A 21,044-nucleotide genomic window follows, 5' to 3' on the forward strand; every position below is an offset into this window, starting at 1 on the left:
TACAGGGATATTCAGTGTTAGTGTCTATAAACATTTGGGTAAAAAAAAAAGGTTATAAATGCAGTTGCAAGAACATTGCTTTCCACTCATATCTTGGGATGTTTGATTTGAAAGAAAACTTTTTTTAATTTTAATTATAACTATTTTAAATATCTGTTAACTTGCCCTGCTTTCATCTGTTTCTATCTGTGGTCTGTAAACATATGCTCTCATCCATATGTTTATATAGGATTAGCAGGCTGGGCTAATAGTCCGTCAGCGGTGTGACTTTATATCCACGCTGACGTCTTTCAGAACACATAAACACCATAAATACACCTGTCAACTGCCCAGCACAGTGCTGTTAAACAGGAGAGATTGCGGCTACACCTTAATTTTATACATTCTATTGGCTACACACAGCATGGTAAGGCTATGCTAACAATGCTAGCCATGCTAACTAGCTGCTAGCTGCCGTGCAGGCTGATAAAATGGATCCATCTCTTTGTAGCTGCAGGTTGGGGGTCCTGTCAGTGTCGGAGCCTCCGTGTGAGACGATTCGGTTGGTAAATGTGTGTTTTTAAAACTTATATCCGATCAGGGGCTCCGCTGTAAACGCTCCCTGTGTACGTAATTGAAACTGTTTGCGCCGATTCATTCTGAAAGAGCAATGACCAGTGGAGAAACTCAAACACTTGGCCGGCTGACCAATGGTATAACTCCATCACTCAGTCAGTCAGTGACTCAGTGTGTCAGTGACAACAGACATTCAGGGTTATAGAGCTGGTACGAGGCCAGTCCAGCCAAAAATATGAAAATTAAATAAGATAATAAGATTGTAATTTTTTTAATGCCCGTGTTTTATTTTTCAGTGAAACTTTTTTCAGTGCTAATACTTATTTCAGTGCCAATACAACTTTTTCCAATACAAGCATTTCAATGCCAATGTTTCCTTTTTCAGTTCCGGTTTTGTTTTCAATGCCAAATGTTATTTACGATGCCAAAATTTAACTGTCACTATTCCAGCCCCATACACTTACTGCTTGATTTAATTGTGCACATTTAGTTTTGCTTGATCAGTTTTCACTTGCATATTTTATCCACATATTATGTTGCTATTCATTGCCTTTGAATTCAGTTGTGCAGAAAATTAATCACTTGCTTCATTGTTTATGTTGATGTATGTCACGTTGCCTTTTTTTTGTACATGTACACTTGGCTTCCCTTCCTTTGTCCTTTTTTTTGTTTGTTTGTTTGTGCCGACCCGCTTTGTTTTCTTTCCAGTTTCATGTCATTGCCATAGTGACACTCACATGCACTTTGCTCGGCCATCATTGGAGCATGCTGACAGGTAGGTACAAACTGATTGGTTGCTCGAGAGAAAGAAGGAAATGTTGGCCAATGATAATACACGCAACAGATATCTTGTAAACAGGCACCGTCACACCATTCATTCATCTTCTCAACAATTTGATCTTATCTATATCTTTAAGGAGCTGTCATCCATTCTGATTATAAGCCACACTGTTTCTGATCCTCCAAATACATATTTGGATTCACAAACCTTCTTATGCATAGTTGCATAACAGTTTTTGTGTTTTTAGTGACATCAATAAGGGTAACATTTATTGAATAATATTTTTTTTCTCAGATAACTCTCAGTCCAGTGATGTATCCTTATCATATACAGAATTAAGACTAGAGAAGACTGCAGGGTCAAACATTAAATTGTTTGTTTTCTCATCTGACATCCATTTTTCTCTCTATTAGGCTCGGGGAGAGAACTCCAACTCACTGTGGTTTGGTAAAGGAGGGTGAGTGGCCACTGTCTGTTGCTCAACAAATTAAATTTCTCTTACATGAAACACAATAAATTACACAGTGTATTAGTGAAGCTATAATCAGCGAAAACTCTTGAATTTAAACGCAATTAAAATATCTCAGATCATCATGGAAACCACCAGTGCTGCTTCAGATTGAAAATGCCCTTCTTTAGTCCGGGAATCCTCCATCCTATTTATTCTGATCCACAGGCTCATTCAGCTTATGGCATTTGGCCAGTGAGTATTGAGCGGCGGTGGGCTGCCCTGACTTAGCTGGCAGGTCATTTATAGATGAGGCAGACCTGAGAGTAGAACTGAGGCTGCATACTGAAGAAGTGCTAAGTTAGCCAAATAGAAACCTAGCAATTATACCCAGGTGTATGGAGTGTCATTCCTACTATTTGAGACGAGGCAGCCTGTGTAATTAAACTCTCAAGTAAAGTCCTTGAGAACAGGTGGAGTGGCAATAGAAACAATGATTGAGGGAATTACACTTACCTCTTAGTAACATAACATTAACTCAAAGTAAGAATTTTTTTATCACATCTTTTTATTGAAGTGTATGAATCTTTAGAAATCCAAACGTTAAAGATAAACTTTCTGCAGTATACAACACTATTCCACTTAGTCGTGCATTATGTTTATTTTTTGCACCGTTAATCTTAGCTGTCAGTACTGAAAATGTGATCATCTTACACTTCTCTCCAAAATTTCTGTATGCTTGTACATTTCCAGAACATGTGTACATACGTGCTAATATTTGAATTACATTTAACACACTGACCAACTGTACATATTGATGAACATATATTTGAATATATAATGGTTGTTTCTTTTTGTATTCAGGATGGGAGGTGCACTCTACAGTATTGACAGCATGCCGGACCTTCGCAAGAGAAAAGCCATTCCTCTTGTCAGAGATCTGGTGAGATATATATGAACACACACACACACTCACACACACACACACACACACAGTATAGATCAATCATGCCATAGAATCATTTTAGTTGCAGTCTTTATTTTACTCTGAATCTCACTCTATTTCAGAACAAATATTTATATGCCTCCCACTTATGCTTTATACTTTATACTCTGAAAACAACTAAACATAACTTTCCTTACTTCCCAGTATACCCTATATCTATAAGCCACAGAGAATATACACAGAAAGGCTACCCATGTTGATTTCTGTCACCCCTTCCCCCTGACTGTGTCACATGCCTCACTTGTTGTCACTTGATAAATTAAATGCTGGCATATCTGTGGTGTTAATGTAATTACAGTAATCAATCAATATAGTAACATTGTTTCTTCTAGAGGTTAGGGAATACTATGTCAGCTGCATAGGCGCATGCACATACACATACACAATGTATCCTAAAGGCTTGTACACCTCATTGTCAGAAATTCCTAAAATATGATATCTGTTTCTTTTTCCTTTTCCCCTTCTTCTCTGTTTCATCACTGCTTTGCCACATCAGGCAATGGTAAGTGCCTGTCTATCCCTGACAGGTATTGAATATTAATTTGAAGGTCACACTCTTACTCACATTAAAAAATGAAACTTTCATCTTTGCCCTCTTGTTTTCAGTCTCTAGTGCAGAACTCTCGAAAAGCTGGAATCACCTCGGCCATGGCTTCCACCACTCTGGGCAATGAGGAGCTGGTGGGTTTCTTCATCTCAGTTTGTTTTACAGTTCTGTTCAGGATTCTCCAACATCTACTCAGTATCTATGACACTTTTCTTATACAATACACATTCTTTTCTCTGTGTCTTTTGCAGAAGAGTCATGTTTATAAAAAGACCCTGCAGGCTCTGATCTACCCCATCTCTTCCACTACCCCACACAACTTTGAAGTGTGGACAGCCACCACCCCCACCTACTGCTACGAATGTGAGGGGCTGCTGTGGGGTATCGCCCGGCAAGGCATGCGCTGCTCTGAGTGCGGTGTCAAATGCCACGAAAAGTGCCAGGATCTGCTGAATGCTGACTGTCTGCAGAGTAAGCATCAATGTTTTGATACCTGGATGCTCATGTGCAGCATGTTTTTTTACATGCACACATATACAAAAACGCACACTATTAAATATATGCATCTATTTTTACTAAGGTGTACATACACCTAGACCTCCACACAAACCCAATCCTATTTTAGCTCCTCCTCTGTATCCTTCTGCCCGATTGACATCCCATTATTCTTGTCCTCTATCCACTCTCACATTCTCCTCCCTCTTCCTTTCCAATTTATCTCATGAGTAATGTGCTGTCATACCCCTGCCTCTCTCCTCTCTCACTTCTACCCATAGCCTTTGCATCCTTACTGCTTTGTCTAATTCAGCTCCACAAGGGGTGGCTTATCCAATTCCCATACTGATTTTGGAGTCAATCTATGTAATGCATAATTCATCTGTCTCCTGTCTCCAAAGTGTCTGGTAAGATCTTGGTGCCAAAACATCTGTTGGTCTTTTATACTAAGACTATCTACTTTTTCCTGACCAGATCAGTGGTTAAGTGGATACAGTTTCCGCCATAATATTGGGAGGTTTGGTGTTTGATCCCTGGCCAAGAAATGTCAAAGACGTTCAAAATTGATCTGGTGCTATCTAAACTTGGCACTCAGTTTTAAAGAGATGTATTGCAGGGAAACAGGAGATAAGCTGTTGGACCTATGAGCCATATTGCCTTGAATATATTGCACACTATTAACTATTCTTCCTACTGTACATCCCCCTCATCACCCATCTGTCTCATCAGGGGCTGCGGAGAAGAGCTCCAAGCATGGGGCAGAGGACCGAACCCAGAACATCATCATGGTCCTGAAGGACCGCATGAAGATCCGAGAGAGGAACAAACCAGAGATCTTTGAGCAAATCCAGGAAGTGTTCGGCCTTGACAAAGCAACACATGCTACGCACATGAAACAGATCAAGCAGAGCGTGCTTGACGGGACCTCCAAGTGGTCAGCAAAGATCAGCATCACTGGTGAGACACACTAAGACAGTTATCCAAATAAATGTATCTTATCAAACAGCTGGAAGGGTCGTTGTTTTAATGCCTTTCTTTTTCTTATCCTTAGTGGTCTGTGCCCAGGGCCTACAGGCTAAAGACAAAACAGGATCCAGCGACCCGTATGTCACTGTCCAAGTGGGTAAGACCAAGAAGAGGACCAAGACCATCTACGGCAACCTCAACCCAGTCTGGGAAGAGAACTTCCACTTGTGAGTAACAGTATGAGGCTTGTCTATAACCTTTTCAAATGTATTTAGGGTTATATGCTAAAATTGATTTAAGGCAACCAAGCTTTCTAAACCTTGTGCCAACATTTAATTTGCTTTTCTAGAAGAAAATTTTTGTGTCACCAGACAACCTCCAACATCAAGATATGTTGTCTGCTGCTCCACAGTTGTTGACTTTTTTTTTGCTTGCTAACAATTTCTGTCTGTGCCCCATCCAGCGAATGCCACAACTCGTCTGACCGCATCAAGGTTCGCGTGTGGGATGAGGATGACGACATCAAGTCTCGTGTGAAACAGAGGTTCAAACGTGAGAGCGATGATTTCCTGGGTCAAACCATCATTGAAGTCCGCACTCTGAGCGGGGAGATGGACGTTTGGTACAACCTAGGTGAGTTCTCCAGATAAGAGGAAAGGCAATGGAGAATTAGAGACGGATGAGAGGAGCAGCGAGTCACACAGAGATAACAGAACAAGAAACAGATAACTGAAGTCCTTGTCTGTTGTAGATAGAGCGTATTTCAGCCAACTAAGGAGGCATGTATATCTTACTTTCATCTGACAGACAAGCGAACAGATAAGTCTGCTGTGTCAGGAGCCATCCGGATGCACATAAGTGTGGAGATCAAAGGAGAGGAGACGGTGGCTCCTTACCATGTCCAGTACACCTGTCTACATGAGGTCAGTCTTGTTTGGACCTCTGGTGGAAATCTTTGTAACCTCATTCTTATTATTTACACCTGAAATAACTGGAAATAAAACATTAAATATGCAAGAGCAACTTACTGTTCTGAGTTAATTAGTTCTAGTCAATTTAATTCAGGGTTTCACATTTACACAATCAATCACCTTGTTAATTTTCTGTTTCTGTCTGTATCCTCTGAGAAAATTTCCTTCCTATTATAAAAAAAGAAGCAAATTTTAGTTGCCATCCTTAGTAATCGACTGTAATTATTGAACCATTCTACACCGACGTACAGTACAGATACAAGGCTCCTGGATGCAGGACATAATTACATGGACACCGTGTCTCGTATGAGTCTCTTAACATGTCCTACAGTATAGACAACTTCACAATTTCAAACATAGATATTCTAAATTGGGTCCCAGTTTATTCCTGTTGCAGTTGTGGGATTGTGAGATTATAAGGTCATGTAACTAAAAGCTTCTGTCTGTCTAAACATCAATACTTATAATAGTAGTTCCAAAGATTAGTTCATATCAGCCCAAAACGTATCTGTGCTGTAAATAATAATGTTAACTAAAGATGTAGACTGACATACACGTATATGTCCTCTTCCTCTACTTTCAGCATCTATTCCAATACACCACTGAGGAGCAGAATGGCGGCGTAGTAAAGATCCCTGATGCCAAAGGGGATGATGCCTGGAAGGTGTATTTTGAGGAGACCGCTCAGGAGATAGTCGATGAGTTCGCCATGCGATACGGAGTCGAGTCCATCTACCAGGCCATGACGTCAGTACTACAAAGATTGTTCTGAATGTCGAACTTTTAGAAATTAAATAAGGCAGATCAAATCAAATTAAATGCATTGTTTCTTTATTTGTCAATATAAAGGTTTAAGAGCTAGTAAATGTACTGAACGCTCTGTTTGCCATTTCCATCCAACAGCCACTTCGCCTGCTTGTCATCTAAGTACATGTGCCCCGGAGTGCCAGCCGTGATGAGCACCCTGCTCGCCAACATCAACGCTTACTACGCCCACACCACGCAGTCCTCCAACAATGTTTCTGCCTCGGACAGATTTGCTGCATCAAACTTTGGCGTAAGTCCCTAAAAAAAATACAGTAATATTTTGTCCCTTCTCAATTGATGTAACTATATTCTAGAAAAGCCGTTATCTTCTATCTCTTGAGAAGATCATAGTACTCTTAAAAACTGTGTTTGCTCTGGGGCTGTAGATGAAAGTCAGTGTAATGTGGCCCAGCCCACCCCTCCAAACATCCAATCAGCTGGCCTTTGTCAGATCCAGTTTTGGGTTTGTATAGTCAAATGGTAACAAATAATCTGTTAGCTGTGAAGTATTTCTAAGTGGTTTGTTCTGTTTTTGTGTCTTTCTCTTGTTTAGAAGGAGAGGTTCGTCAAACTACTGGATCAGCTTCACAATTCCCTGAGGATCGACCTGTCCATGTACCGGGTACTGACTGCTTCTCTCTATTACAACACCTGCTGAACAACTAGATTCTGAATTACATGCCGATACACGTCTCACAAGTGCTGTTTATTAACAGTCTCTTGCTGGCCACATTTGTTTGTGCCACTTCTGTGTGATCACATATGGAAATGCTTGCTCTCTGTTTTGGGACGAAGATGAAAATGATGCTGTCATCTTGCAGTGCTCACTGCTAATATTTACTTTCATGGTCCTAATACCTTAAGCAAAGAAAGCATTTAAAAACATTTTTGTGCATTTTTTCTAATCGTCTCAATGTGTTTGTGAATGTGCTTTCAGAATAATTTCCCTGCCAGCAGTCCTGAAAGACTCCAAGACCTCAAGTCTACTGTCGACCTGCTGACAAGCATCACATTCTTCAGGATGAAGGTAAGAATGGGTGAAAGAAACTGACCTCCTTTTTTTTTTCTTTTCCTTTCTTTTCCTTTTCTTTTCTTTTCTTTTCTTTTCTTTTCTTTTCTTTTCTTTTCTTTTCTTTTAACCAAACTTCAAAACAAACATGGTTCAAATTTCCAGCACTTTCTGGAGAGTAGCCTGAGGCCCAAACTGAGAGTCAGCTTAACATTATCCTATCCAAACTGAAGCTATTATCATGAAACTGTGTGTGTGTGTGTGTGTGTGTGTGTGTGTGTGTGTGTGTGTGTGTGTGTGTGTGTGTGTGCCTATATGTGTGTCTGTGTATGTAAGGGTGTTATATATGTTGGTGCAGTTTGTGCAGTTCAGTGAGTTTATGGTTAAATTCCCTCTGAGATAAACCTAGGTATAACAGAGTTTTGTTGGAAAAACCTCATTAGGTTCCTCATTACTCCAGTTCAAAAGAGTCATTATACCAAATCTTCCAACTGCTGGAGACAGTGTGGGTTCTCCGAGGCAAATCATTATCATATATTCTGGTCTTGCCCATTATTAATTCCTCTCTGGCAGGAGATTCATAAAGTTCTGCAAAAAGCACCCTAACCTCCAGGTGGACATTCTATTTAAACTAGAGACCCTGTATTTGGGCACCATGCCATCAGAAGATGTTACCTCTTATGTCAGATATCTATTTCAGATTCTAAGTGCAGCTGGCAAGGAAGCCATTACTAGAAAGCAGCTAAAACCAGAAATACCTACAGTGGATGATTGGATTGACATTATTGATGACATCTTCAGGATGGAAAAAATGACTTTTTCTATTATTTGAAAAGATGGGATGGTTGGATACATTACACCTGAATGACTATCATTTGTTTAATATGAATTTTTTTTTTTTTTTTTCTTACCCTTTTTTGTTAAGTGATTAGAGTATCATGAAGATACACCACAACATTCTAGTTGTATTTATTTAAGTTTGGTTTTCTATTTTGCATTTAATTTTCTATTTTTACACCTGTATTTTTATTTTCATTATTGGTCCCTATTTGCTTCTGTTTTATCTATTTTAACTCAGTCTTATTACCTTCTGTTACATCTGTGTTTTACAGAAGTCTTGGATAGATAAAGTCCTATGAGAATGATTACATTGTTTGTATGCGCCTTGATATAAGCCAATTAAAACAGAATTTCAAAAGAGAGAGAGAGAGATCATTCCTGCTGAGAATGTGTGTGTCTTACAGCATTTTGAGTTATTTTGGATTCAACCATTCGTTGTGTAACATTTGTGTTCAGGTCCAGGAGCTTCAGAGTCCCCCCAGGGCGAGCCAGGTGGTGAAGGACTGTGTAAAAGCCTGTCTCAACTCCACCTATGAGTACATTTTCAACAACTGCCACGACCTCTACAACAGGGAATACCAAACAGACCCTGTAAGACTGCATGTGTGTGTGTGTATGTGTTAAGCAAACAAACTGTATTTGTGTATTTGCAGATGTTGCCATTGCAGTTTTCATGTTCTTTAGTGTAGCTCTTGTGCTGTCATTGCACTACTACTAAGAAATACTAAAAAAAAAAAAGGCACTTTTATCCTTCAACGTTGTAAGTTTAATCTCCAAGCTTAGCAGAAGCACATTTCTGGATCATTTAAAAACTATTTCAGCTGAAGAATACAGCTCTTGTCATTTTTATTAATATAAAGGAGTGAAACCATCACCCATTTTTGTCTCCAGTCAAAGGCAGTCCCTCCAGATGAGCAGGGTCCCAGCATCAAAAACCTGGACTTCTGGTCAAAGCTCATCACGCTCATCGTTTCCATCATAGAGGAAGACAAAAACTCCTACACTCCTTGCCTTAATCAGTGAGTGTCTGCTCATACTGTACCAACGTTCTCTGTTTTTGTTGATGTTTATCATGCAGAGACAGCATCAGAAATTTCAATGCATTATCAGTCAACAGCTGTGTGTGAATTATATAAAGAAAAAATGCAAAGTGGTAGAATATGAGAGTGTCATGGCATTACTTACAGTATCTAAGTTGCCATATCAATAACACTATTTTTCTGTGTTATATTGCTGTATTTGTTCTCATAATGTGAACCGACAGTAAACATTTAGCCTGTGTGTATAGATGATGTGTTTGGCACTTAAAATTGTTAATTTATACTTCACTGTTAATTCAAATGGACTCACTGGCTTTCTTCTTAGTGTAGGTGTTTTAGAAATACAGAGGAAATACTAATGGAATTATGTAAAAATAAGCCTGGGTTATTTTATTTAAATAATACAGCACCATTATTGCATGCATAGCTGGTTTGAGGTCTGAGCACTGTGCTGCCTCTCACAGGTTTCCCCAGGAACTGAACGTGGGCAAGATCAGCGCTGAGGTCATGTGGAATATGTTTGCACAAGATATGAAATACGCCATGGAAGGTCAGTTTCTGTGTTAGAGGGGGTGGAGATGATGTCTGGAAAAGGGGACACGAGACTTTAGTTTGTGTTGGGGAATATATGTTCAAAGAAATGTTGAGAGAATACATGACAGAGAGCGCAGTAGTGCTGATGAAGTGGGACTTTTCTTTCTTTCTCTTTGATATTCAGAGCATGAGAAAAACCGCCTGTGTAAAAGCGCAGATTATATGAACTTGCACTTCAAGGTGAAGTGGCTCTATAACGAGTACTGCAAGGAGCTGCCCACTTTCCAGAAGCATGTACCTGAATATCCTGCGTGAGTATTTTCTACAAAGCATCCAAACGTTTCCTCCTACATTTATCACTGCGAGACAGAGACTCATGTTACTGCTGCTCATTTTCTCCTCTGCAGCTGGTTCGAGCCATTTGTCATCATGTGGTTGGACGAAAATGAGGAAGTATCCAGAGATTTTCTACACGGAGCCCTGGAAAGGGACAAAAAAGATGGGGTAACTGTTTTAATTTGCACCCTTCACATGTAAAATGGTACCCACCCAGCATATTAACAGGTGCTAGAGAATTCACAGCTTGTTGCTCACATCCCTGCAAGTGCTGTAAAACACCAACCAACAAACTGTTACATACAAAACTACACCCAAAAACACCTAGTTTTTAAAAACCGTTGTTTTTTATATTCAAAATAATCACATACGGACTGATTCTTATTCTACAAACAATGTCAGTTTGAATTTTTTTTCATGTTGCTAAATGTGAAAGCAAATTGTACAGACAAAAGTGGAGAAAAGAACTGCACAAAGGCGGATGAGATAATCATGTAAGACTAAAGTTCCACTAAAATTCAACAATCAAATTCTGTTGAGACAGCAATAAAATACAAAAGCTAAGATTTGACCTCCTACCTGCAGCACTTGCCCCCCCATCCAAAAACATGTATTCATGCATTCCTCATGCAAATTCAGGAAGTTCACATCAGCTTTCCTGACTCAGCATATTCCAGACCGAGAAGAGCAGGTTGAAGGCCTCAAGGCAATCAATACCGACTCAATACCAAAGGCAAATGAAAAAAAGCTTCACTGCAGAGAAGAGCAGATGCTACAGCACAACTCAATGTACGCACATACATACACACACACACACACCACGCACCGATTCACACTCTCAGCCTCGCTCACGCCTACATCTCCACACGGTAAGAAGGTCGATACTAAGCAGCTGAAGATTCTCCCAGCTCATATGTTAGGAATCCTTTGGGTCCAATTAATGTCAGCCAAGGCAGTTTCTTCTTACCTGCGTCAGCGAAACGGCGGTCCCCAGGCCCAGTCACATACCATAACACTATTCACTTCTGGGATAATGGCCGGACTGCTAATGAGGGTTCTGCTCCCCATCATAACCCTCTGATCATCTCCATCGCTCCGATCCAAACGTTTTCAGATGAATCGCTTCACAAATCTTCCTAATGCAGATATGTAGAATATGAACGATGTGAGAAACGCCTGTACAGAGGTCAGTTTTATTGTCCATGATCTGTTACAGTACTGTGAACTTCTCCCATGTGTGTCACCTTAATGGGAATCAAACACCACCTTGAGTGTTTTTATGTGCCGCACCATCAGCACCAAGAAACAGTCTTGTCCTCTCTCATATTTTTCTCTCCGCTCCTCTTGTTTCTTCTCGTTCTCCAGTTCCAGGTCACATCAGAGCACGCTTTGTTCTCCTGCTCAGTGGTGGACGTGTTCTCTCAGCTCAATCAGAGCTTTGAAATCATCCGCAAACTGGAGTGTCCAGACCCTCAGATTGTCGGCAACTACATGAAGAGATTCGCCAAGGTGACTTTCACGTTCAAATTCTTGCAGAGAATGTCTTTACGTTAGCAGTGACTTTTATGTAACATACAGTATTAATGTGTGATTTCTCATATATTTGTGCACTCATTCCTTTCTTTTGTTTCTCTCTCTTAGACCATCGGTAATGTCCTGCTGTCCTACGCTGACATCATAGCAAAGGACTTTCCAAATCATGTCAAGAAGGAGAAAGTGGTAGGTGGCTGACACAAATGTTTTAATAGAAGACAGACACAGAGGAAAAGTTTGGTGCAACCAGGTATCAGATGGAAATTTGTGTCAGGGGGATAAAGAGTGGTGATAATTTAATTTGAGCTCCATCAAGAATCAGTTTTGAGATGTATGCATTGTGGTGTACTATATGTGGTCAGGTTAATTAAATTAATTCAGCACAATAGACCACACTTTAGCGTAATAGCCGTGCCCAGGTTGCAATGTTTCAGAGTAAATTAGGGCTGTGTAATTAGCTGAATGTGGTGTCGGCTCGGGGGAAAGTGGGCTGCACTCCCAGAGAGACCAGGAGCCCCGGAGGAGCAGTAATTACTGAAAAGTTGAGCTTCTCCTGCCCTGCATCACTAAGAGTGTTTTCGCCAAAGAAGCAATAAAAAAAAGTTAGGAGGACGAACCTTGATTGATTACAATAAAAAGCTAGGAGCAGACAGAGAGAGAGTGAAAGAGAGAGAAGTGTGTAATGATTTTTCTGTCTCTCCTCAGCCATGTATCATCATCAATAACATCCAGCAGCTGAGAGTCCAGTTGGAGAAGATGTTCGAGGCCATGGGAGGCAAAGACGTAAGTTTCCATACATACAGCTTTTGTTGTGATTGTGCCAATTTGACATCCATGTATTCATCCTATTTATCTTCTTCCAGCTCAATGTGGAGGCTAGTGACTTTCTGAAGGAGCTGCAGAACAAACTCAACAACGTCATGGACGACCTCAGCCACATCTTTGCCGTCAGGTGAGTGTGTCTGTTTGATTCCTGCCGGGAACAAAGAGATTCTGTGACCAGCCTCTTTAGCTGATGTCAAGGTCTGTTGTTGTGTTGTTAGTTTCCAGCCCCAGATTGAGGACAATGTGAGGCAGATGGGGGACATACTTGCCCAGGTCAAGGGTCAGACTGTACCAGCCAATGGCAGCGTGGTTCAGGAGGCGGACAACGTCCTTCAGCCCATCATGGACTTCCTGGACAGCAAGTGAGTCGGGCTGGATATCAAATATCAATACTTTTTGAGCACCGACCAAATGTGTCTGCAGCATCCAGTTCCAGTATCAAAAACTGGCAAGCATTAATAGTTGGCATTCAGTGTTTGTTCACATTCTTATTTCCCAGCTTTAATCAGATTTTCCTTGATGTTAATCAGAAAATCTGAAAAATCTGTAGAGTTTAGACTTTGTTTAGAGAAAGTTCTTGTACGGATGCTTTTCCTCAAATAATTGTAGTTTGGCATATTTTGCTAAATGAAAAAGGGGGTTTATTAAAACACATAAAGATTTTTTTTCAATTGGTGCTGAAATTCAAGTTAATTTTTTTAAAATAATACCCAACGCCCACAAATACTGTTCGTATTTAATGGTCAATACAGTCATTTTGTCAGTTGAGAGATTGTGTGTTTTTGTATTTCAGCCTGTCGCTGTTTGCTAAGATCTGCGAGAAGACAGTTCTGAAGAGAGTGCTGAAGGAGCTGTGGAAACTGGTGATGAACACAATGGAGAAAACAATCGTTCTTCCCACGCTCACTGACCAGACGGTATGTAATAAACAATGACATACTCACTTTATTTCCACTTCTTTCCAAACGCTCTTTTTCTGAATTTCAATTCCTTTCAATACAGTGTCCCATTGTGATTATACATTGACCATCTATCTCGACATGACCTAATTCTCTCTCCCTTCCTTCTTTAGGTTATTGTAAGTATGTGAGTGTGCAAGCATGTGTGTGTGTGTATGTGTGAGTGTGTGTCTCTCTTTAAGCATGAAGAAACATCACTAACAGTCCACACTTCACAGAACAGAGGGAGCCTCAACACCACCTTCTGTAGCCTTTGTCACAGTTGTATTCCTCCTCTCTTTGTGTGGATATCTAAGCTAACCTTACATACTACACTACCTGTCCAAAGCATTTAAACGTTCTTTCTCTCCCTCTTTGAAAATTACTCCCAAAATTGAATCGTTCACCCAGTTTCAATTGCGATCTACATTATGAGAGTAGCTACTTGTTTCCCCTTCACTCTTGAGGCTCATTTCTTGTTTCTCCTACTGAACTGTCTTCACCAAACCTCCAGAACTCACCTCTCACTCTGCAAATCTTCCTCACCTGCACATCTCTCAAACACCACTCTTTCTTGACTCTACTGTACTCACCTGTCTGTCCGTCTCTGCTTGACAGGGCACCCAGATGATCTTCAATGCTGCTAAGGATTTAGGCCAGCTTTCCAAGCTCAAGGTGATAAAACGGAAGGAAGCAAAATTCCTAACAATGAAATGTTACTATAATGAATAATTCAACAGTTGTAGTGGTATAAACTGAGGGCTTTGTTTGTCTGTTCTACAGGAACACATGGGCCGAGAGGAGGCCAAAGCTCTGACTCCTAAACAGTGTGCAGTAATAGAGCTGGCACTGGACACTATTAAGGTATGATAATGATCGGTAGACACATTACTGCTCTTGATTCTTACGTTTTTTTTGTTATATTTTGATTTGGTTACCACTAAAAATACTTAACTAACAGGAACAGGAAATTTCCCTGGAGCGCTCACTAATAGAGATAGATTTGTACTTTGGTTTTAGGTTCAGATTCACTTTGTGTAGCTGACAACAGTATGTTACTTAGGCAAATACAGTGAATCTATGGGCTCAAAATCATTCAAAATTGAATGCTCTTCTCTGTTGCACAACCTATAATATTCATCTTACCTCTGTTATTGGTAAAATATGTTATTTGTTATTTTTAGTGTCAAATTTCTGATGAACTGACATAATACTTTGTGCACTGCACACTACTGAAAATACCTGTTTGGTGTTTGAGTTACCAAACCAGCTTCAAATCATCCTGGCTTCACTTCAAAGGTCCAAGGCTGACAAGGTTGTTGCACACCACAAGGCAGTTTCGTCACACCCAAGTTTTTCCACTTAGAGCTCACAGTGTCTTCTCACTGTCTATCTGTTTGACACATACTTATCTAAAATACATGTGTCATGTTGTACCTGTTATGCAGCAATACTTCCATGCTGGTGGTGTGGGCCTGAAGAAAACATTCTTGGAAAAGAGTCCAGACCTGCAGTCTCTGCGCTACGCCTTGTCTCTGTACACACAGGCCACAGACAAACTCATCAGGAAGTTTGTCCTCTCACAGAACGCTCAGGGTACAACTTCAAACACACACACACACACACACACACACACACACACACAGTCACACAGCAGGTTCAAACAATTTCACACAAAAATGCATTCAGTTACTCTCAAAGAGCTCTGCTGCCTTTTCTTACTATTACTATAGTTTATGGAATTAAATGGGATTATGGGATTAAATAGAATAACTTGCCTACAGTGTTGAGAGAAAATGTTTCATTTCACTTTAATTAGTTACAGAAAAAAAAGGCTTTTTGCATTTGCTGGTTTTAGTTATATACAGAATAAATGTCCACAGACAGATTTTAGATCAGCAGAAAATGAAAGAAGGACACTGTAGTCATCCAGGTATTGAAACCACTTCATTCATATGCAGATATTATTACTTCCCACATACACACACCCCACCTTGCCTCTTAACCATTTTGTGTGTTGTGCTTTCTACATGCTGTCCTAACGAACATCTTTTTTGTTATTCTGCTGTCGTCCTCTGTCTCCTCTCAGTCCATGGAGGGAAAGGGATCAGGTACTCAGCAAATGAAGACACACCACCGGAGAAACGTACGTGTCAGCAGTGTTATGTAAAAGTTGCATGTCCCACAGCAGCTCAGACATCTGTGTGATCAAACTGCCAAGAGACAAACGATAACTCGAGACAGTTAGCAGCCCATGGCACAGCCTCAACTCTCCCTCTGCCTCTTCTTCTTTCTCTTCCTTTTTACTTTCCTGTTCAAGCTTCTTTTAAGTATTTAACTAAGAAAAAGTATGACTCATGCATAGTAATATTTGTGGAGGATGAAGTTTGTATTGTATTTAGAGTGAGCACAGAAAGATAATGTCCAAAACAGCAGACCAGGTGTGAGCTTGAATGTAAGCACCGCAGTGACTTTGAGCATTTCTCTAGAAACTTGCGGTTTGGATTCTTTCAAATTCATCTCCTTTTTCTTTTTCCTTCTTTCAAAAGCTGCTTTACTCAGCCAAGTCCTGCTCATCTGATTATAACAGAGAACATGTGTGTGTGTGCGTGCGTGCATGTGTGTAGTTTCAGCATGTTTAAATTTAGTTCACAATGTGCTGATGCATCCCAATTCTTCAAGTCATAAATCTCAGTTGTGCTACATTGCGGACTGTGAAACACACCACTTATGGCCATCTCAGGTTTCAATCAACCACTTACTGAGTGTGTCTTTACAGCATCTGGAGTGGATGCAGTTGGAGAGGTGGTCATGCACGTGGACATCTTACCCCAACCTAACGGAGAACATAAGATCAGTGTCAAAGGTAAAAAAACAGTGCAGGCTGCACCCCTGTCCTATTTAAAAAAAACAATATCTGCATTCTTCTTCTATGTTTTGTTCTTTTCCTCTCTCACCTTCCTTCTTTGTCTTACTTAACTCACTTTCTTCCTCCAGTGGTGGCTGCTAATGACCTGAAATGGAAGGCACAGGGTTTCCGGCCCTTCGTGGAAGTCTACATCATCGGTCCTCACCTCAGTGACAAGAAGAGGAAATTTGCAACTAAGTCCAAGAACAACACCTGGTCACCTAAGTTCAATGAGAGCTTCCAGTAGTGAGTATCTCTGTCTGTAGTTCAGACATCTTTGTACCAGGAGATCCAGAGCTGAGAAGGTTAACTGTGCACTGATATTGATATTAACCCACTTAAAACACCCTTAACGAGGCATGTAACGTTTGCTGTCTTATTTCAGCTCCCTGGGTACCGAGGTTGGTCCAGAGAGCTACGAGCTGCAGGTGTGTGTGAAGGACTACTGCTTCGCCAGGGAGGACCGCACCGTGGGCATGGGTGTGCTGCAGGTGAAGGACATAGCCAACAAAAACAGCGTCACCTGCTGGATGCCGCTGGGCAGGCGTGTCCACATGGACGAGACGGGCTTGACGGTGCTGCGCATCCTCTCACAGCGCAACAACGACGACGTGGCGAAAGAGTTCGTCAAACTCAAGTCGGACCAGCGCTCAGCAGAGGAAGGACGCAGCTGAAGGAGCAAGGAAGAGGAGCGCATATGTGCACAAAAACACCAGACGTACCTGATAGACATAGTATTATGCACACATATAGTTCTCCCACCTTCATAGATAAGACAACCATGTGCAATACACAAGCACACACATGAAAATGCTCTATTGTACATATATCTGCATACATTATGCAACATTTACATTGCAACGTTATCAATGCAAACATGGAGGAATATGTTTATACAAAAAAAAATCATATTTAATTTTGAATATTTCGACAGCTGCCCTACTCAGACCTCTCGGTTTCGGGTTAGCCACACATTAGCGAGCACTTGTCAATCCCTCACTCAGCCTTTCCTATAACGCATCACACCTTTTATATGCTGTACATTTAGATGTGAAATAATGCAACGCAGACAAACAAAACCATGTGAATAGTTTGAGAACGACCACTTTGCACTTTTGCTTCTCTGTGTCTTCAGGAGAGCAGTCTTCGCCCAGCTACGCTCTGTCCGTCTGTCCGCTTGCCTGCCTGACTGTGTGTCGTTCTTCCAGTCCGTCGTCCCCCCTCCAATCCCCTCCTCGCCCTCGTTTGCTCTGCGTAGTCTTTCCACGGTGTGATGTGTCGTGTAAGTTTGAGTTCAGGCACAGATCTAAGATCAGCTTCCTAATGCCCAAAAACCCAAATAGAGAAAAACCACAACACTGACCTTAGATCAGTGTCCAGGGGCAACGTCACTGCTAGTCTGTCCTGTAATGTACTAACGTCCTGCATGTTGACCCCCCAGGAACACTGTGATTCACTTTCCTGTAACCATGGCAACTGTTCCCTTCCTCCCATCAGAGATGGGTGCCTCCAATATTTTACCTGTGTGAGCATGGTGCATATAACCCCGGTACAATAAGGTTTTATAATTACGATCTGACTCACCTTCCTCATCATGAAGAAAAACACGCCAACAGTGGAAGAAAAAACGCTGAGTCTGATATGCGATGTGTGGGAAGAGGCAGAAGTCGCGGCCACTTTTTCTCACTTCACATCACGACAACGGAGCAATACCCCAGCATCTAACACATCCACACCCCTAGAGTGCACATTAACTCCAAAAAGGGCTACGGGATCAGTGGACTGGGACGTCAGTTTACGCACTAACACATACTGCCCATGCTTCTTGTTTCCCCCACGTGCCCCAACCAACCACCCACCCTCCTACCTGCTCTGCCATAAAAATAAAAAAAAAACACGGCCACACTGCAGACACGCTAGGATTCAGAAAGTCTTTCATGAGTGACACTGTGGAGGAACTTTGAACAAATCCACGTGAAGTCCAGAGGACACACGACGATGCTCAGCGGAACACTCGTCCTCCTGAACGCCCGCACACGTATCCAAACTCATCTCTTAAAGGCAATAGTGGTTTGTTTGTATGTTCACTGAACCTCGTGGATTTTATGAAGAACAAACCCTCTGTGAACACTGCTGTGTCTTTTTGTTATTGTGTGCCTGCATGTGTGTGAAGGTGTGTGTGTGTGTGTGTGAGTGTGTGTGTGTGAGCTGCAAAATGGGCTATGAGATTGTGAGCAATATATTGTATCTACACACCCAAAATGTATGCGCTGTCAATATAACTACAGGAGAACCAACCGCAATATCCAGATCCAAGGAATGGGAGACTTATGATTCTTTTTGGGGGTATTTTTTGTATATCGCTGAGATATTTTCTTTACGGACTCATAAAAATGCCCGTTCCTGTTGGAAGTGTGCACGCTTTTTCTCTGAAGCACCAGACATATTTTATGGATAAGAGAGAGGGAATGTGTTTTGTCCTTAAATTACTATTTGCCTTTAGTAGGACCAAATTTGCACGAAGCAGAGCTCATGTTTGTTTGTTTGTTTTTTTTCAAAGAAAGAAGCCATCAGAGTCACCACCAAGAATTTTATGGTGTTCAAGTATTAGTTTCAGTCTTGTCACGTGTGTTGATGAACCCTTTTACCTTTCACTGCAAAAAGGTGAGCAAACACTCACGATCGTAGTCCAGCTTGTCTTGTGGTCTCTTTGTGAAACTTAATGATGTCAGTGACAGCGAGTAAAAACGCCGCAGGAGCTTTTCCTGTTGCTGTGTGGAGACATCACTGCTGGCCTGTCACGTGTTGTCTTTTACTGATTACTGTTGAATTCTTACCAAATACAAATCCTCTGAATGTTATTTATCCTCCAGCAGAGCCTTCTGTCTGCCATCAAAGGGATAGTTCAATCCAGAGCCGCCTCATGCCTTTTCGATTTAGGCCTCCAAATTTCACTCAACACATACGAACGTTGAATAATGCGTTAAATTTTTGGGTGAACTAGCCCTTTTAAAAAGGAGCTTGCCGTGCAGTTACATTGTTTTAATATGTTGTCGTCTAAGCAATCCCAGGTTACAGCCGAAAAAGCAACAAAAAAAAGAAAAAAGAATTGATCGTCCGGTTCGGGGGCTTGTTGGTTGCCTGCTTCATGTGCGTACACACACACACGCACTGACGACACCTACACACACATACACATACACATACACACACGCACACACACACACACACATCTACACACCAATCTATGCTCAAGCACAAAGGGGCACATGTAAGATGACACACATGCATGCATGCACGCCGACACAACTCTTGTGGAGACCAATGATGCCCACCCTGTGAATAGAATCAACTACAATTGCATGATGGGAAACTTTATTGTGCCAGCACGTGTCTCTTTGATGTTTTATTTTCTCCGTTTTTAATTTCCAAACCTGTGTAATGATAAATCATCAATGTGTTTTTGTTTTTTTCTTTTCCAAAAGGCTTGTGAATATGTCATCTGTAACCAATATGAATGTAGTGTGAACACAGAATTCGCATGAGAGAATTATTTTCTACTGAGGATGTTTCTAATTTGTTTCTTATCATTATTGATCGTTCTTTAATGAGGATGAAGTGGAACTGGAATGCAGCCCGATTGTGATCTGCTTCCTATTAAAAGGACATTTGTGTCACAATCTAACCTTTTTGCTTTATTTTTCCTTCTTGTACTTGAGAATCATGTTATTGCAGCTTGATTTGTAAGTGGGAAATATGTTTTCATTTAGTTATTGTATCCAAAAAACATAAATAATCCAATTTAAGAATGTTTAATTGGAGTTTTTATGCAACAAGTTAAGAACAATTTCAATCTTCACCTCTGGAAAAAAAAAGAGCCAGACTCAGACAGTGTTTTTTAACAGATGCCGCAGATGGGGACAGCAGGGTGTTATTGACACAAACCTTCAGCTGGAACAACCGGCTTCCACTTCAGTGAGCGCTCAGTCTGTTCTCAGCGTGGCCTCTGACCTCCCTGTGGAGGAGGGAGGGAGATATCACACATCACCACTTTACACAAGTTGAAACAGATGCTTTAGCTCCTTCTCATTAGTGGAGAAAAGGAGAGGCTAATTTTTTTTTAGTTTTGGCAAATCTAGAGCAAATGTCTGCAGGAATTTTGAACTCATAAATTAGTGTGAAAAAGTATTTTTCTTATTCTGGCTGAAATGTTTAAACTTCCTGTAAATCAAAGAAGAGTGTAACCCTGGTGAACAGTTTGTACTTGTCATGCTACTTTTCGTTATTGATTAATTTGTCAGTTATTTTCCTCAATTAATCAATTAATTATTTGGTCTATAAAACATCTGAAAATGTATTAATATTCATCCAACAACAGTCCAAAACCTCAAAATGTTTAATTTACTATGATGTAAGACAAGGAAAAACAGCAAATCCTCACATTACTGAAGCTGGAACCTTCAATTATTTTGAATTTTCACTTGAAAAAAATGACTAAATGAGTA

The 21,044-nt window shown here is 40.8% G+C and overlaps 1 protein-coding gene across 2 annotated transcripts in view; it reads left to right on the plus strand.

Moving 5' to 3' along the window:
• LOC137194060 (protein unc-13 homolog A-like) overlaps positions 1 to 20,224 on the plus strand; it is a 34,080-nt gene extending 13,856 nt beyond the window's left edge. The window contains exons 2-32 of one of the 2 annotated variants that reach the window (XM_067605587.1): positions 1,264 to 1,330; positions 1,750 to 1,793; positions 2,649 to 2,727; positions 3,397 to 3,471; positions 3,589 to 3,808; positions 4,562 to 4,789; positions 4,884 to 5,025; positions 5,262 to 5,431; positions 5,606 to 5,721; positions 6,353 to 6,516; positions 6,673 to 6,826; positions 7,130 to 7,198; positions 7,514 to 7,603; positions 8,882 to 9,016; positions 9,317 to 9,444; positions 9,930 to 10,015; positions 10,184 to 10,310; positions 10,407 to 10,503; positions 11,701 to 11,844; positions 11,977 to 12,054; positions 12,574 to 12,651; positions 12,732 to 12,820; positions 12,912 to 13,055; positions 13,487 to 13,610; positions 14,250 to 14,306; positions 14,415 to 14,495; positions 15,080 to 15,227; positions 15,721 to 15,777; positions 16,411 to 16,497; positions 16,629 to 16,785; positions 16,925 to 20,224. In XM_067605587.1, the coding sequence (XP_067461688.1) occupies positions 2,650 to 2,727; positions 3,397 to 3,471; positions 3,589 to 3,808; positions 4,562 to 4,789; positions 4,884 to 5,025; positions 5,262 to 5,431; positions 5,606 to 5,721; positions 6,353 to 6,516; positions 6,673 to 6,826; positions 7,130 to 7,198; positions 7,514 to 7,603; positions 8,882 to 9,016; positions 9,317 to 9,444; positions 9,930 to 10,015; positions 10,184 to 10,310; positions 10,407 to 10,503; positions 11,701 to 11,844; positions 11,977 to 12,054; positions 12,574 to 12,651; positions 12,732 to 12,820; positions 12,912 to 13,055; positions 13,487 to 13,610; positions 14,250 to 14,306; positions 14,415 to 14,495; positions 15,080 to 15,227; positions 15,721 to 15,777; positions 16,411 to 16,497; positions 16,629 to 16,785; positions 16,925 to 17,213 (3,612 nt within the window). In that variant the 5' untranslated portion in view covers positions 1,264 to 1,330; positions 1,750 to 1,793; position 2,649 and the 3' untranslated portion in view covers positions 17,214 to 20,224. The remainder of the gene's footprint in view (positions 1 to 1,263; positions 1,331 to 1,749; positions 1,794 to 2,648; positions 2,728 to 3,396; positions 3,472 to 3,588; positions 3,809 to 4,561; positions 4,790 to 4,883; positions 5,026 to 5,261; positions 5,432 to 5,605; positions 5,722 to 6,352; positions 6,517 to 6,672; positions 6,827 to 7,129; positions 7,199 to 7,513; positions 7,604 to 8,881; positions 9,017 to 9,316; positions 9,445 to 9,929; positions 10,016 to 10,183; positions 10,311 to 10,406; positions 10,504 to 11,700; positions 11,845 to 11,976; positions 12,055 to 12,573; positions 12,652 to 12,731; positions 12,821 to 12,911; positions 13,056 to 13,486; positions 13,611 to 14,249; positions 14,307 to 14,414; positions 14,496 to 15,079; positions 15,228 to 15,720; positions 15,778 to 16,410; positions 16,498 to 16,628; positions 16,786 to 16,924) is intronic. The other variant, XM_067605588.1, reaches the window with a different exon arrangement.
• The last annotated feature ends 820 nt before the right edge of the window (positions 20,225 to 21,044 follow it).

Source organism: Thunnus thynnus, chromosome 12 (genome assembly GCF_963924715.1).
Source record: "Thunnus thynnus chromosome 12, fThuThy2.1, whole genome shotgun sequence".
In the NCBI taxonomy this organism is placed as follows: Eukaryota; Metazoa; Chordata; class Actinopteri; order Scombriformes; family Scombridae; genus Thunnus; species Thunnus thynnus.